Source organism: Ailuropoda melanoleuca, chromosome 15 (assembly GCF_002007445.2).
Source record: "Ailuropoda melanoleuca isolate Jingjing chromosome 15, ASM200744v2, whole genome shotgun sequence".
NCBI lineage: Eukaryota > Metazoa > Chordata > Mammalia > Carnivora > Ursidae > Ailuropoda > Ailuropoda melanoleuca.
Window position 1 is genome coordinate 24,949,098 of NC_048232.1, and position 16,634 is coordinate 24,965,731.

Here is a 16,634-nt window from a genome sequence, read left to right on the forward strand (position 1 = left end):
CACCGGGGCCTAAGTGAAGGGGGCAGTGGCCCTGCTGATTCTTGGGATGATTTTACTCCAGGTTCATCCCCCTGAAGAGGAATGAAGGGCTTCTCCAGGCCATTCCGGCTCTTGGAGGTTGTGCACCCATCAGTGGAGCGAGACTCTGCGGCCTCTGGGTAACAAGGAAAACGCAAGGGGTTGGGTCCCTGCAGGAGGAGATGTGGTTCAAAAAGAACTGAATGGCTTCATCCACTGGCCTCCTCGGTCCTAAGTGTTCACAAGCAGCCCAGGCTGGCAGCAGGGATTCGCCTGACAGCTGCAAGAAGACCTCATTCAGCCCAACTCCTGGGAGATGCCCCACAGCTCTGGGTAGGGGGCATTGTACGCTTCTAGGATATGCAGAGAATCAAGAGAAAGAGGGCCAAGACCCAAAGTGTCCATTGAAAAAATTAAAAACGCTTATACTTAACACTTAAGAATATGTTATACATGTAGCAGCCTTTTTTTTTTTTTTTAATAAAAACTACACAGAAGAAATCTCTAAGAGCCCTTGTACTTGGCAAACACGGAATATAAACAAGAGTTACACACAGATCTTGTGGCTTCCCCTACTCCTCTTTTCTAACACTATGGGCCTTTTTTCCTTTTCCCTCTCACCAGAGACTTCTCAAATTACATTTAAATGCTTTTGTCATTAGGAAAGCCACAGATATGACAAAAGTGAGTAGCCTTCAGATCTGCCCCCATCCTGAAAGGTTCACATGAAGTGTGGCAGCTCGATGAATGGTTCATTGTTCACTTACGTGAGGCTGAACATCCAACAAACAAACTTTGTTTTTAGCCAGGACCGACCGCACAGAGTCTATGCTCGTGCCGTAGTAGTTGTTTTTATATTCACCGTATTCAATAAACCTGCAGGAAATCAGATCTGCATCAGAGCCATTTGTGAATTAATTACAGATATAAGTGGAAAGACATAATTCAAATATATAAAAGATTTTTGCTGAACATGTTGGTTTTTTTTTTTTACTGTGTTCAATAAAATGAGTAGGGCCAAGTCCTCCAGAATGTCAATTTTAAAAAATCTTGTATTTTACATTTTCAAATCAGTAACACTTGCTTGTATTACACTTAAGCAGAAAAAAAGTACTTCAGTCCAGCAGTACTCTGTTTTCCATCACCTCTTTTTCAGAACTAATGCAATGCAATAAAACAGTGAATAAGCCAAACAATAGAAACTACTGAAATTTCACTGCATGCTACAGAGTAACCACGCTCAGCTTTAGAACGACAGGAGGAACTGCTTGGTGGCTAATGGAAGCAGGGCAGCCGATTACGTGCTATAAAAACACAATCGCTGTGCCAAACGTGGAAAAAAAGCATTTTGATGTTTCAATAAAATCCCCAAATCCTGCATTAAAACACACATTGCTCCCTGATACCCTAAAATATTCCCGCTGAAGCAAATGGAGGACCTGGGGAGGTGGGGGAGTTAGAGCTGGCCAGAGGACATGGTACAAGCAAGGTGATGAACAGTATTTTTAATTGTTTGAAGAGCCAATGAGGGAGAGAGGTGTGCATGGAAGAGATCGTGGAACTAGGAATCTATTACATCGTTGTTAGTTTTTTAAAGAAAATTCTATTCAAATTCTATGTTAAGATTCAATGAGTGGCGAAGAAAGAGGTCACAATAATATACGACCAACATTCCCTCTTCCTTCAAAATGATTCCTACCCGTTTAAATACTTACCAGAAACATAGCAGCTCTAGGTTACTAAAAAATTACAGGTGAAGATTGGTAACACCTACTAATTGAATTATCACCTTTTTATCCATTTCAAATATTATAAAACTTAAAATATATTTCAAATGGAAGGTAACCCTCAGTTGCCTAAAACTGGATACAGAGGCACAGGCTTAAAAATAACAGTCAAACAAAAACTTCCACATACTTGTTATTTTGTACATCTGTCTCGAACAAATGCTTGGAAATGAAAATATATTCCACACCATCACTCTCCTGGCTTCTTCTTGCTCTGGTTGTGTCTGCAATTTAATTAAAAAGAGTTTACAAAAGTTTACATCAGCCACCCGGAGGAAGATACTAAAAAAGAAATCATCATGTATTAAAGTATTTTTCGGGGTGCCTGGGTGGCTCAGTCGCTTAAGCATCTGCTTTCAGCTCTGGTCATGATCCCAGAGTCCCGGATCTAGTCCCTCCTTGGGCTCCCTGCTCAGCAGAGAGCCTGCTTCTCCCTCCATCCCTCACCCTGCTTGGCATTCTCTCTCTCGCTGTCTCAGATAAATAAAGAAAAATCTTTAAAAAAAATTAAAAAATAAAAATGTACTTTTCATAAGCCAGATTTAAAAACTTAGGAAAAAGCAGATTAGCTAATAAAGTGTCATTCAGATTTCTACTGACTTGAATATGGATTCAAAATTAAATCGCATTGGGTCTGTGCTATTCATTATTTTCAAGGTGCTGTAATATATTAGATAAAAATGGTATTTTAACCCTTGAGGAAAAACTCCTGTCTTTTGCAGATCATGCTTATTATCATATTTACTGATTGCTGAAACAAGTCTAATGCCTACTAGGTTGTAAGGTAAACTCTGAAATTATTTTACTGTCTTCCACACACAGTGCATAGTGAGTATGCCATCAATGTTTTGTTTTACTAACTGACTGAATTCGAAGACCTCTGTGTGCTATTCATTCCTCCTTTGCAAAATTATAAACACCTTCTTAGAATACTACGTTGCCTGTCTGCTACTAAGTTACAATGGAGCAGAAAATACAGGATTAACTATAAAAACATAACCAAACCTAAGGAGTTGCATGCCAACAGGGCAAGCGAAAAACTGACCATAGTCCATCCTTCCTGCAGCTTACAGCTAAAAAACTCTGGGCCCAGACAACTATCTCAGCACTCTGAAAATAAATAAAGCAGGCAGACTGTGGAGAGGAATCAACCTGCATGGGGCAGAGTTTTAAATTTTGTTTCTTCTTAGCTTTACCCTGAGGGTGGGAACATTTACAGAGCAGCACGCTGTTCTGGATGACTCAATTCCAGTAGGAGCCCTTTTTGGTGAAAAGAACCAAGAAAAAACAAAAAGCCCTTACAAATTGAAGAGTGTGGAGGTAATCCAGGAACACTGGTGAAGAAAATATTCTAATGCTGTGTAGGAACCAAGATCAGCTGAAGAATAACCCCACTTGCGGTTCAGACTCAAGCTAACACTGTTCTCAGATGTGGACTGAGACTAGAACACACAAGTCTCAGCCTAACCTGTGAATAACAGCAGTACAGAACACCCCCAAACCAATGTAGAAAAGGCTTAGAGAACTGAGCTGAGATTTGAACTAGGCACACCACTATCAGACTCTTCCCTGAACCATGTGACAGGGAAGACCCAAACCAGTGTAGCAAAAACTTAAGAGAACTGAACTGAGATTGAAACAACTCACAGAAAATGAGACAGAACTTAAGGTGTAAACGTAAAAGGGTGATTACTTGCTAAAATGAAAACATTCTCCAGACTGTTCACGCCCCTTTCAAAGTGCTCAGATAGCTGTCTTGGGCCCAGAGTTTCTAGTTGTTATTAGCAGTAAGGATGGGCTGTAACCAGGTTTCACTTGCCGCGTTGGCACTGCAACTCCTCATGGTTTTTGTTTGTTTTTAAAGTTAATCCTGTCTTTTCTAATCCAGTGTAAGCAGGACCTAGAGTTTATACAACAGTGCATTCATAATATCCATAATGCAATTTAAAATTATTCAGGATACAAGAACTAAGAAATTATGACCAATTCTCAAGAGGAAAATGGTAGATGGCAACTCTGAATGACCCAGAAGTTAGAACTACCAGACAAAGAATTTAAGGCAACTATTTAGAACTGTGTTTTAGAAAGTAAAGGAAAACACATCTGAAATGAATGAAAATATGAATTCTCAGAGAAATGGAAACTATAAAGAAGAACCAAATGGAAATTTTAGAACGGAAATATACAATATCTAACAGTAACAAGTTGCTAGATGGGCTAGGCAGCAGAAAGGAGAGGATGGAGAAAAAAGCCAATGAACTTAAAGGCAGACCAATGGAAATCATAAAATCGGAGCAACGAAGAAAAAAAAAAGATTGAAAAGATATATATTACACAGGTCCCTCGGGCTCCATTTATATGTAATTTGGATGCTAGAGGAGACGAAAAAGATATTGAAGCAAAAAAAAAAAAAATGTATTTGAAGAAATAATGGCCCTAAGCTGCTAAAATTTGGTGAAAGACAAACATTTTTCAAATTTCAGAAGCTCAACACATCTCAAATAGGATAAATTCAGAGAAAAATCACGCCTAGACACATTGGAACCAGAGTACAAACAGACAAAGATAAAGAAAAAAAATCTTAAAAGCATCTAGTTAAAACCAATACAGTACACGAGGAATAATGATTTCAATGACTACGGATTTATTATAAATCGTAAAAACAAGAACTTAATGAAATTAATTATCTAGACTTAAAGTACTGAAAGAAAAGAACTTCACCTAAAATATCCTTCAAGAGAAAAAGGCAAAACGAACACCTTCTCAGAAGAGAGACTAACAGAATTCATCAGCATCTGTTCTAAAAGAATATTCAAGGAAGTTTTTAAGCTAAAAGGAAATGTTAAGAAGGAAATTTATATCTTCAAGGAATGAAGAGCAACAGAAAGAACAGTTGAGTAGAAACAGAAGTCTGTTTTCTTACATTCCTTAAACATACACACACACATAAAAATAACTGATTTAAAAGTTATAATATCTGGTAGAGTTTTCAATGTACGCAAACACACACGTTTGTCATCTAGCACAAAAAGGACTAGAACAAAAAGGGATTTAAGTGATTGCAAGGTTTCTATATATTATGTGAAATGGCATGAAGTTAACTCTAAGTAGCCTGTGAATGGTTAGACATTAAGCATGTCATAACCCCTAGAGCAACCAGTAACAAGTAAGGCAAAGACATAAAAGCAGAGAGCCAACAGATAAATTGAAATGAAACACTAATAAACATTCAAATAATAATAAAAGAAATAAAAAGCAAAAAAAAATCAGGATACACAGAAAAACATAAAAGTATCTTAATCATTTCCACAATTCAATAAATGTTAATTTATATACTCCAATTAAAAGGCAGAGAGAGAATGGATGAAGAAGCAAGGCCCTGGTACAGGCTGTCTATAAGTTTATAAGAAAGACACATTAAATATAAGGACACAGATAAGTTGAAAGTGAACAGATGGAAGACTGTATGTGTACCATGTAATCAGTAAGCATAAGGCAGCTAAAGTGTCTACTTTAATACCAGACAAGAGACTTCAAGAAAAAGAGTATGACCAGAGATGATGAAGAATGTTTCATAATGATAAAAGAGAAACTTATAAAAATTATAAATTTGTACACATAATAGCAAAACTTTAAAATACATGAAGCAAAAATTGGCTGAGTTGAAATAGAGAAATGGACAAATTCACAATCAGAATAGGTTTTACCACCTCTCAACAACTGATAGAGCTGGACAAAATACCAGTAAGACATGGGATCTACACACCACCACCACCGTCAGGGGTCTAATTAATACCTGTGTAATGCTACATCCAATAACTGCAAAATACACATTCTTTTCAAGTGTACATGATGTATTTGTCAAAAGGTAGATCACATGCTGGCCCATAAAAAGTCCCAATAAATTTAAAAGAAGCCAAATCATAAAGAGTCAATTCTCTATAAACCATATAATAATGAAAAACCAAAAATAAGATATCTAGGAAAACCTCAAATATCTGAAAATTAAATAACACACTTCCAAATATTATGATTCAAAAATGAAACACTAAAAGTGAGCAAATACTGTGAAGTACATGACAAGGAAAATACAACCTATCAAAGTTATGGGATAGAACACAGTGCGCAGCAGGAAACGTATCTTTGCGTACTTCTGTTAGAAAAGAAGATCTAAAATCAGTGACTGAAAGTTCATTTTAAAAACTGCTAGAAAGAGCACAGCCAAGGAAACAGTCAAAAAAACTAAGAGGCAGCCCACGGAATGGGAGAATATATTTGCAAAGGACACTAACAGATAAAGGACTGGTATCCAAGATCTACAAAGAACTTCTCAAACTCAATACACGAGAAACAAATAAACAAATCATAAAATGGGCAGAAGATATGAACAGACACTTTTCCAATGAAGACATACAAATGGCTAACAGACACATGAAAAAATGTTCAAAATCATTAGCCATCAGGGAAATTCAAATCAAAACCACACTGAGATACCACCTTACGCCAGTTAGAATGGCAAAGATAGACAAGGCAAGAAACAACAATTGTTGGAGAGGATGTGGAGAAAGGGGATCCCTCCTACATTGTTGGTGGGAATGCAAGTTGGTACAGCCACTCTGGAAAACAGTGTGGAGGTCCCTTAAAAAGTTAAAAATTGAACTACCCTATGACCCAGCCATTGCACTACTGGGTGTTTACCCCAAAGATACAGACGTAGTAAAGAGAAGGGCCATATGCACCCCAATGTTCATAGCTGCATTGTCCACAATAGCCAAATCATGGAAGGAGCCGAGANTAGCATCAAACTTTACATCAGAATCCAGGGATGTACTGTATGGTGACTAACATAATAAAAAAAATCATTTAAAAAAATTAAAAAATAAAAAATAAAAATAAAAATAAAAACTGCTAGAAAGAAAAGCTCAAAGTAAACCCAACCCAAGGAGAAGAAAATAATAAACAGAAATTAACAAAATACAAAAAAAGGGAAAAAAAAACGACCAAAATTTAAAATCTAATTACAGTGATTAAGAGAACAAAAATTGCCAATATAAATAATGAAAAAGGAGTTATTATCAGAGATCCTATGGCTATTAAAAAGGATTAGAGAATATTACGCACTACTTTATGCCAACATCTTTGACAATTTAGATGACACGGAAAAATTTCTTGAAAGTATAAAGAACCAAAATTGAAACAAAAGGAAACAATATCTGAGCACCCCTGTATCTACTGCATAAATCTATTTTTTAAAGATTTTATTTACTTATTTGAGAGAGAGAGAGCACAAACAAGCAGGGGGCGGGCCAGAGGGAGAAGCAGACTAGCTGCTGAGCAGGGAGCCCGACATGGGGCTTGATTCCAGGACCCCAGGATCATGACCTGAGCCACAGGCAGATGCTTAACCGACTGAGCAACCCAGGCACCCTAAATATATCTGGTTTTTAAAACCTTCCCCAAAAGAGTACAGGCCTAGATGGCTGATGAAGTCTGCCCATCATTAAGAATGAAATCACACAGGGGCGCCTGGGTGGCACAGCGGTTAAGCATCTGCCTTCGACTGAGGGCGTGATCGCAGCCTTATGGGATCGAGCCTCACATCAGGCTCCTCCACTATGAGCCTGCTTCTTCCTCTCCCACTCCCCTGCTGTGTTCCCTCTCTCACTGGCTGTCTCTAACTCTGTCGAATGAATAAATAAATAAATAAAACCTTTTAAAAAAAAAAGAATGAAATCACACGAATCCTACATCAACATATTTTTTGCATAAACAGGAATCACTACTTAATTCACTTTATGATACTATAACCCTAATAGTAAAATCTAACAAAGACATAAAAAATATTACAGACCAATCTCCCTCATAAATTTAGATGCAAAAGTTCTTAACAAAAATATTAGCAAGTTAAATTCAACAATACACTTTCAAAAAAGATACCAGATCATGACCAAGTAGACTTTATCTCATGAATGAGAGGTTGGCCAAACATCTGAAAATCAATGGAATTCACAATAGAATGAAGGATAATACATGATCATTTCAATGTATCTAGAAAGAGCATTAGAAAAAATTTCAACACCCATTCATGACAAAAAGTCTCAGCAAACTAGGTATCACAGAGAATGCTTTCAAACAAATAACAGGGCATCGATGAGTCAACATCATACTTAATGGTAAAAGATGGGAGTTATATTCCCTTGAGATCAGAAACAAGGCAAGTCTGCTAAATAACATGAAAAAATAACTTGAAATGGATCAAGACCTAAATGTTAAATGTAAAACTATAAAACTTCTAGAAAAAGCAGAATGTCTTTGTGACCCTGAGATAGAGGATTTTTAGACAGAGCACCGAAAGCACAAAACATAAAATAATAAATTAGACTTTGTCAAAATTAAAAACTTTTGGTTTTTGAAAAACAACATTAAGAAAATGAAAAGATAGGATGCCTGAGTGGCTCAGTTGGCTAAGCGTCTCACTCTTGATATCAGCTCAGGGTAGAAGTCTCAGGGTCCTGAGACTGGGCCTAGCATTGGGCTCTATGCCAGATGCAGAGCCTGCTTAAGATTCTTTCTCTCCCTCTGCCCCTCCCCCACCTTGTGCTCACTCTCAAAAAAAAAAAAAAGGCAATCCACAGACTGGGAAGAATATATGAATAACACACTTATCATATAAGAGACAGATCCAGAATATATAAAGAATTCTCAAAGCTCAGACAACACAATTTTTAAAAATGGGCAAAATATTTGAATAAACACTCTACCAAAAGAGATGATGCAAAAATGAGTGTGTCCACGAAATGCTGTTCAACCTTATTAGTCATTAGTTAAATGCAAATTGAAGTACAATGAGATACCACTACACACATATAGGCATACCTAGCTTATTGTGCTTCACAGATACTGTTTTTTGTTGTTTTGTTTTTAAAACAAATTGAAGATTTGTGGCAAGTCTATCAGCGCCATTTTTCCAACAGTATTTGCTCACTTTATGTCTCTGTGTCACATTTTGGTAATTCTCGTGGTGTTTCCAACATATTTGTTATGGTATCTGTGATCAGTGATCTTTGATGTTACTATTGTAGCTGTTTGGGGTGCCATGAACTTTTCTCACATAAGATAGTGAACTTAATCAACAAATGTGTGTGCTCGGACTGCTCCAGTGACTGGCCATTTCCCCGATCTCTTCCCCTTTCCTCAGGCCTCCCCATTCCCTGTGACAACAATATTGAAATTAGGCCAATTCAAAACCTTACAATGGCTTCTAAGTGTTCAAGTGAAAGGAAGAGTCCCACCTTCTCACTTTAAGTCAAAAGCTAGACATGATTAAGCTTAGTGAGGAAGGCATGTGCAAACCTGAAACTGGCTGAAAGCTCTTGCACCAAACAGTCAACTTGTGAATGCAAAGAAAAATTCTCGAAGGAAATTCAAAGTGCTACTTCAGTGAATGCACGAATGATAAGAAAGTGAAACAGTCTTACTGTTGATCTGGAGAAAGTTTGAGTGGTCTGGAGAGAAGATTACACCAGCCGTGACATTCTCCTAAGCCAAAGCCTGATGCAGAGCAAGGCCCCGACTCTCTTCAGTTCTATGAAGGCCGAGAGAGGTGAGGAAGCTGCAGAAGAAAAGCTGGAAGCTAGCAGAGGTGGGTTCATGAGCTTTAAGGAAAGAGGCCGTCTCCATAACAGAATAGCACAAGGTGAAGCAGCAAATGCTGAGGCAGAAGCTAGAGCAAGTTCTCCAGAAGATCTAGCCAAGACCATTAATGAAGGTGGCTACACTAAGTAGATTTTCACTTAAATGAAATAGCCTTATGTTGGAAGACAACGCCATCCAGGACTTATAGCTAGGAGAAGTCAACGCCTTGCTTCAAGCTTGAAAGCACAGTCTGGCTTGTTAGGGGTGAATGCAGCTGATGACTTTAGGTTGAAGCCAGTGCTCACTGACTGTTCCGAAAATCCCAGTGCCCTTAAGAATTATACTAAATCTACTCTGTCTATACCCTGTACATGGAACAACAAAGCCAGGATGACAGCACATCTATTTACAACATGGTTTACTGGATAGTTTAAGCCCACTGTTCAAACCTAGTGCTCAGAAAGATTCCTTTTAAAATACGACTGCTCATTGACAATGCGCCTTGTCACCCAAGAGCTCTGATGGAGAGTACGGTACAACAAGATTGTTATTTTCATGCCTGCTAACAACATCCATTCTGCAGCCCATGGATCAAGGAATAATTGTGGCTTTCAATTATTATTTAAGAAATACATTTCTGTAAGGCTATGGTTGCCATAGACAGTGATTCCTGTGATAAATCTGGGCAAAGAAAATTGAAAACTGACTTGTGGAAAGAAAACTTTCCTTTGGAAAGGATTCACCATTCTAGATGTCCTTAAGAACATTTATGATTCATAGGAAGAGGTCAAAATATCAACATTAACAGTTTGGAAGAAGACGACTCCAGTCCTCATGGATGACTGTGAGGGGTTCAAGCCTTGAGTGGAGGAAGTCACTGCAGATGTGGTGGAAACAGCACAAAAATTAGAATTAGAAGCGGAGCCTGAAGATGGGAATTACTGCCATCTTGTGATAAAATTTTAACGGATAAAGAGATGCATCTTACAGATGAGCAAAGAAAGTGGCTTCTTGAGGTGGTGAAGAATCTTTGAAGATTGTTGAAATGACCAAAAAGATTTAGAGTATTACATAAACTGAGCTGATAAAGAAGCACAATGTTTGAGAGGACTGCGCCCATTTTGGGAGAAGTTCTATGGGTAAAATGCTATCAAACAGCACTGCATGCTACAGAGAAATAGTCCATGAACGGAGAGTCCATTGATGCACCAAACCTCATTGTCTTATTTTAAGAAATTCCCATAGTCATCCCACCTTCAGCAACCAGCACCCTGGGCAGTCAGCAGCCAACCACCTCAAGACAAGACCCTCCCCCAGCAAAAATAAGACTACTCACTGAAAGCTGAGATGATGGTCAGCATTGTTCAACAGTGAAGTATTTTAAAATTAAGGTAAGCACGTTGTTGTTTCAGACATAATACTACTGCACACTTAAGAGACTACAGGTATAAGCATAAATACTATTTCTTTTGGGAATAATTTTTATATGTACTGGGAAACCAAGAAATTCATTTGAGCTGCTTCACTGCCGTATTCACTTTATTGTGGTGGTCTGAACTGAACCGTAATATCCCTGAGATAGGTCTGTACCACGCGGAGATAAATTTAAAAGGCTCACTATATCGACGGTCAGCAAAGCTGTAAAACACCGAGATCCTGCATACACTGCTAGTGGGTTGGGAAATGGTATAACCATTTTGGAAAATGGTTTGGTAGGTTCTTAAAAATTAACTATGATCTGGCCATTCTATTACTACTTATTTACCCAACAGAAACAGAAACATATGTTCATCAGGCTATTTAGCTTATAGGTTTATCTGTAAAAACGAAACATGGTGGGGGGGAGCCCCCAAGCATCCATCAGCAGGTAAATGGAAGGCTAAATAAATTATAGTATTTCCATACAGTGGAATACCACTGAGCAATGAAAAGGGATGAATTGTTGATCTGTGAACAACCTCGGTGAATCTTAAACTCATGCTGGGTGAAATAAGCCAGGCAAAAAGAATTTGGGAACATACTGTATAATTTTATCTATATAAAGTGCTAGATGATTCAAACTAATGTGTAGTTTCAGAAGGTAGATCCATGGCTGCCCAAGGCCAGGGGGAGAAGGATGGATTACAAAAGGCATGGGGAGATTTTCTGAAGAGACGGAAATGTTCAGTATGTTGACTGTGGTGATGATTTCATGTGTGTCTACACACGTTAAAATTGATCTAATCGTACACATTAAGTATGTGCAGCTTATTTACTTCAATTATATCTCAATAATATATAAAAGGAAAACTGTGGGAAGTGAGAAAAAAGTAACCCAATACAAGAAGTAATGGATTTATAAAACCCGATTAATTTAAATTATATCCACAATTTTAATGGACTTCTATTTAGTTACCAAGCATATTTTAATATAACATTCAGGTCTCCTGAAACTGTTTTTTGTATTTCAACTAGTAAAGCACCAAGAAGGTATGCTATTTTTTATGAAGTGTCACACCTTTTGCAGGAATACCATGAAATACTAATAAATTTATTTCTATCATGAAAGCTAAGAATGAATTTCACAACAGAAATAGAATCTGTTAAGTGTATATCATGTAATATGCATCTGAGAGTTTGAAAGATATTAAAATTGGTATGATGCTCTGCTTTGGAATTTAGGTTAATATTCATTTATTACTTCAACAGTTTCATTTTTGTTTACTGCTGTTCCTTTACCAAATAGTAAGCCTCATAAAAATGTATTGTTGAAAATCAAAACTGAGAATTTTACGTGCATTAATTTGTCTCTGACGAACTGAGAAAAAGTTATTTTTATTCACTCTGAAAATGCAGCACACACAGTTTTAAGGATCCCTGCCCTGACATATGCAGTCCCTTGGGAAGGTTAAAAGTAGAAATACATCACGCGAACAAGACATTTATGGCACTGCCAAACACATTTAAAAGTGAACATATCTACACTCAGAGTGTCTGCTTATCAGAAGCACCCCAAATTATCCAGGCCTGATGTAACTTTACCACTGAAGAATTTTAGTTTTAATCGCAGTGAGAAGGGAACTCAAAGGGCAAGATGGACATATTAACCACAATGTAGGCCACCACTCACTAAAGTTCACTGTCTGAGTACCCCCTTTGTTGACAGTGTTAAGACAAACACTGAACAAATCCGAGACCAACTCCAAACTCGACCTTCTTCCCCTGCTTCAACAAAATTCCCAAATAACTGCCATGGTGAGACAAGAAAAAAAAAATTTTTTTTAAATTGGTACCCTAGTTCTTACATATATATTTTAGAAATCTCAACTGAGGTTTTCTATGGACAAAGAAGTGTTACAGAACATGAGTTCCCTGAAACCTATGAAAACATGTAACTATGATATATGCCTTCACAAGAAACCACAAAGTGATTAACAGGTGTGGTTGACGATGAGTGCCCAAATTCCAGACTAGACTTTGGAATCCATCAAGTCTTTGACATCGACTGCAATACTGTTTGTTAACTACTTTATTTTAATTTCCTGAGACAGCCTTTTGAAAGGCTGGTTGTATTAACAGTCATTTAAATGTGCTGCTGGTCACCTAGAGCCTCACCACAGTGTCGATGCTGCTCACTGAGGCTGGAATTTGCCACAAAGAAGCAAACCAGCAGAGAACAGGCCTCGGCCACCACCTTCTTTAAAAGCAGCTTGGAATGTTTAATGTGGTGACATCGGTATTTTGTAAAGATCATCTAATCTGTTCTGCCATTGTAGCCCGAGGGCGGCAGTATTTACCTCACTTAGCATCCCTTTAAATAATTGTTTTTAAATTGCAATAATTATAGATTCACAGTAAGTTGCAAAAACAGCCCAGAGAAGATCCCATGTAACGATCACTCCATTTTCTCCAATAAAGGAAGGCGTGCATCTTCCATAACTGTAATGCGGTCGAGACTAGCAAAACGAAGTCCGGAAACCACAGTGAACTAAAGTACCAAGTATTTCTTTTTAATGTACAGAGAGTGCACACGTAAGCTTAATGAATTTTCACAGTTCGGAAAACACCTGCGAGAGCAGCGCTCGACCACGGAACAGGACATTTCCAGCACTCCAGAACCACCCTGCCAACCCACCTCCTCAAGATTTCTAAGAGCACATGCTAGCACTGCTTTTATTGTATTTGTAAAAATGGAGTCATACCACATATTCTCTTTTGTGTCTGCCTCTTCTCGCTGAACATGTTTGGGGGATTCATTTGTGTTGCTGTGTTGCAGTGGCAAACCATGCATTGCTGTCTTCCGCTGTGTGAATATAGCATCACGTACCTATCTAGTCTACTCCTGCTGGGCATTTGGGTCGTTTCCAGTTTGAAGCTCTTGTGCATAACGTTTCTAAGATTATCCGAGGGCATGCTGTGTGCGTCTCTGCTGGCTGTGTCCTAGGAGTGGAACCTCGGGGTCGTGGGGTAGATGTTCGCTCAGCCTTAATAGACACCACCACTTAGTTTTCCAAAGTGGGTGAAATTAATTTACACTCCCACCAGCAATGTGTGAGAGTTCCATTGCTCCACATTGTTTTCAACTTACTCATTCTGGTGGAGATTTAGTAGTACATTTTGGGGAAAGATTTATAGTTAAACATAGAACAGAATACTGGTCGAATAATCAAAGCAATAATTTTTCTCTAGATAAGCAAGCCTCTACCTGGAGTATTTTACAAAGCAAAACAATCTCAAATTCCAACACTGTTCTTAAAATATATTCTTCTGTAATTAATTAAATCATCCGGAATTCATGCTATGGCTGTATTTTCCAAAGATGTGCAGTGTTACGAGTCACTTGGGATATATAAAATAGACTTTCAGGCATTCTGTCAGGTTTCCTGAAGGAGAATCTTTGGAAAGGCCTTGGAATCTTTTCCTAAGAAGCCCAAGAGATTTTTATCATCAGGCGAGTCTGGAAAACACTGCCCTGTGGGGATTCTCTGACATTAACACCTGTTTAAAAGTGAATCTGAGTGGAAAATTACCACTTCGGGGATTTCTTTGGAGAGTCCCAGCCCCAGAACCCTTCTGTCAATTCCTTTAACAACCTGAGAGACAGATGTCATCTGAAGTGTTGGACAGATTGAGGCCAAGTACGTTGCCCTAGGTCCTTGAGTAACAACAAAACTGTCATGACGGGTTATGCTGGGGAGACAGCCTTATTGGTATTTATCATCTTCCAAATAAATCGATGTTTATTACTAACTGTGACACAATAAAGAGCATCCGCAGTTGGACAAGACTGTGTAGTGTTGTACGGGGGCAGGAGGGACATGAAAAGTGGAGTCTTGGTGGGTGCAACTATGACGTGTACAACTCTGGGCAAGCCCATCTCCTTTCTCCCTGCTTCCTCCTCTGTGGCAGGCAGATGTCGCCCAGTGGTTGGGACGATGAAATGAAGACAAAGGAGATGAATACATGGTAGGAAATTAATGCATGCATTTTTTTTCCCCTTTGTCATGTTTTTCCACCCTTCAGGTACTTTGTAATTGCTAAGACTGACAACTGTTTTGTAAAATTCTTGAATTACCCATATATTGTGAGTCAGCTTTTGCAAGAAAAGTGAATAATTAAAGTTTAAAAAAAAAAAAAGGAAAAAAACACTGTTTAATTCCACATTTCCACATTTTCCTTTCCTTTCATCTCTCTGTTGGTGGAAACCAACAGCCCTGTAACGTATGGCTGAAAATGATTATAAACAATAATTTGGAAAAATGCAGTAACAAGGAGTAACTTGAGGTAATAGAGAACTATAATTTTAAAATAAAGTTGAACTCTTCCAAAACTAGAGAACACTGCTCAAGGCCATATACAAACAGTTGTGTTTTTTGTTTTGTTTTGTTTTTAACAGTACCAAAACCACTTGAAAAAGCCAACATTTCAATTTTAGCCTTTTAGACGGCTTTCTAACATCAGCATATTAAGTAGTCAAATGGCATTTATTCTGGAGATCAAAATGCTTCCAGCATCACATGTCACTTGTAAGAAAGCCTATGAAAACCTTTTATAAAAATAGATCTAATTCTGTGTACTGAAAAGAAGCCCACCATATTTGGATTATATGGCCGTGAAAGGCCCATTTAACACCATCTGCCAATTACTACATATAAAAAGTAATTAAGAAAGGCTTCTATTAGAAGAGGTCTCCTTTGGCTCTCTGTGGGTTGGTCCTTCTGATCTTAAACCTGGTGAAAACCTCTGGAAAACATCAGCACTTATTTTAGAAAGTAGAAGAGTCGGGCGTTTATTTAGGAGAAAATCTGTAAATACTAATCTAGTGTCATATGCGTATTAAAATTCACCACAAAAACTGAGGATAGAGAAGCCGTGATAACAAACGTCCTGCCGACGGTCTCTGCAGTCTGGGGCAATCCCTTCACTCCCGTGCCTCAGTTTCCTGCATACTTGCTAGAGCTGTTGTGGGTCCAGAGGCTGGATGCCTGGAACAGGCCCGGGTGCCACCCACGCTATGTCAGTGCTAACCGATCGCTACTGGGGGAGCAGGGAACTTACGGGGCACTGTCACGCCGTAGTGTTGGCTGTCACTGATGAGGAGCTTTCGTTTCAGTTCATTCAAGCCTACTCCTACAGGGCCTGAAAGACAGCAGAATACAAACACGGCATGAAACAAAACACCATATAAACACGTCCGTAATTCACAGACTGAGAACGTGGATCCCACCTGGCATCCCAAGTAGAGTGTCTCGAGGTAAGGTGTACCTAAGGAAAAGCTAGTTCGTTTGCTGCTTCTTCACTATGAAAATTTAAATCCCTGCCTTTCAAAGATGAGAAATAGTTAGGTTTTCAGTGAAACACACGCCAGAGTATCTGAGTCTATCACCGAGTGACGGTATCCGGAAGAGCCTAAAAAAGTATATATGCCTGAGACAGCCGAAGTGCAGAGCTGGGCACCGGCTGTTTCGATTTCAGATGTTTTTAGAGCTTAATAAAAGAACATCCTTGAACGTTAATTGTATTTTAGAACCAAATCTAATGATGCGTTTTACATTTGCAAAACCATCCGCCACATGTACCTCGGTCAAGGTAACTCTCCTGACACTGCTTTCAGTGGGTCCTTAAGCATTTGACAACCGGCACAGGCCGGAGGTGCTGAAAGCAGTCCGTGTATAGCGAGTAAACACCCCCCATGGACAAGGCACAGTGTAGATG

At 38.5% G+C, this 16,634-nt stretch overlaps 1 protein-coding gene and 1 long non-coding RNA gene across 4 annotated transcripts in view; one reads left to right on the forward strand and one right to left on the reverse strand.

The window, feature by feature from the left end:
- LOC105239594 overlaps window positions 1-278 on the forward strand; it is a 33,117-nt gene extending 32,839 nt beyond the window's left edge. Inside the window, exon 5 of the long non-coding RNA XR_002143649.2 lies at window positions 62-278. This is a non-coding gene — a long non-coding RNA (uncharacterized LOC105239594). The remainder of the gene's footprint in view (window positions 1-61) is intronic.
- MPP7 (membrane palmitoylated protein 7) overlaps window positions 1-16,634 on the reverse strand; it is a 297,751-nt gene that overhangs the window by 3,552 nt on the left and 277,565 nt on the right. For all 3 annotated transcript variants that reach the window (XM_034643997.1, XM_034643996.1, XM_011230637.2), the window contains 3 exons: window positions 15,978-16,058; window positions 1,936-2,029; window positions 786-894 (listed from right to left, as the gene is read on the reverse strand). In XM_034643997.1, coding sequence (XP_034499888.1) covers window positions 786-894; window positions 1,936-2,029; window positions 15,978-16,058 — 284 coding nt within the window. The remainder of the gene's footprint in view (window positions 1-785; window positions 895-1,935; window positions 2,030-15,977; window positions 16,059-16,634) is intronic.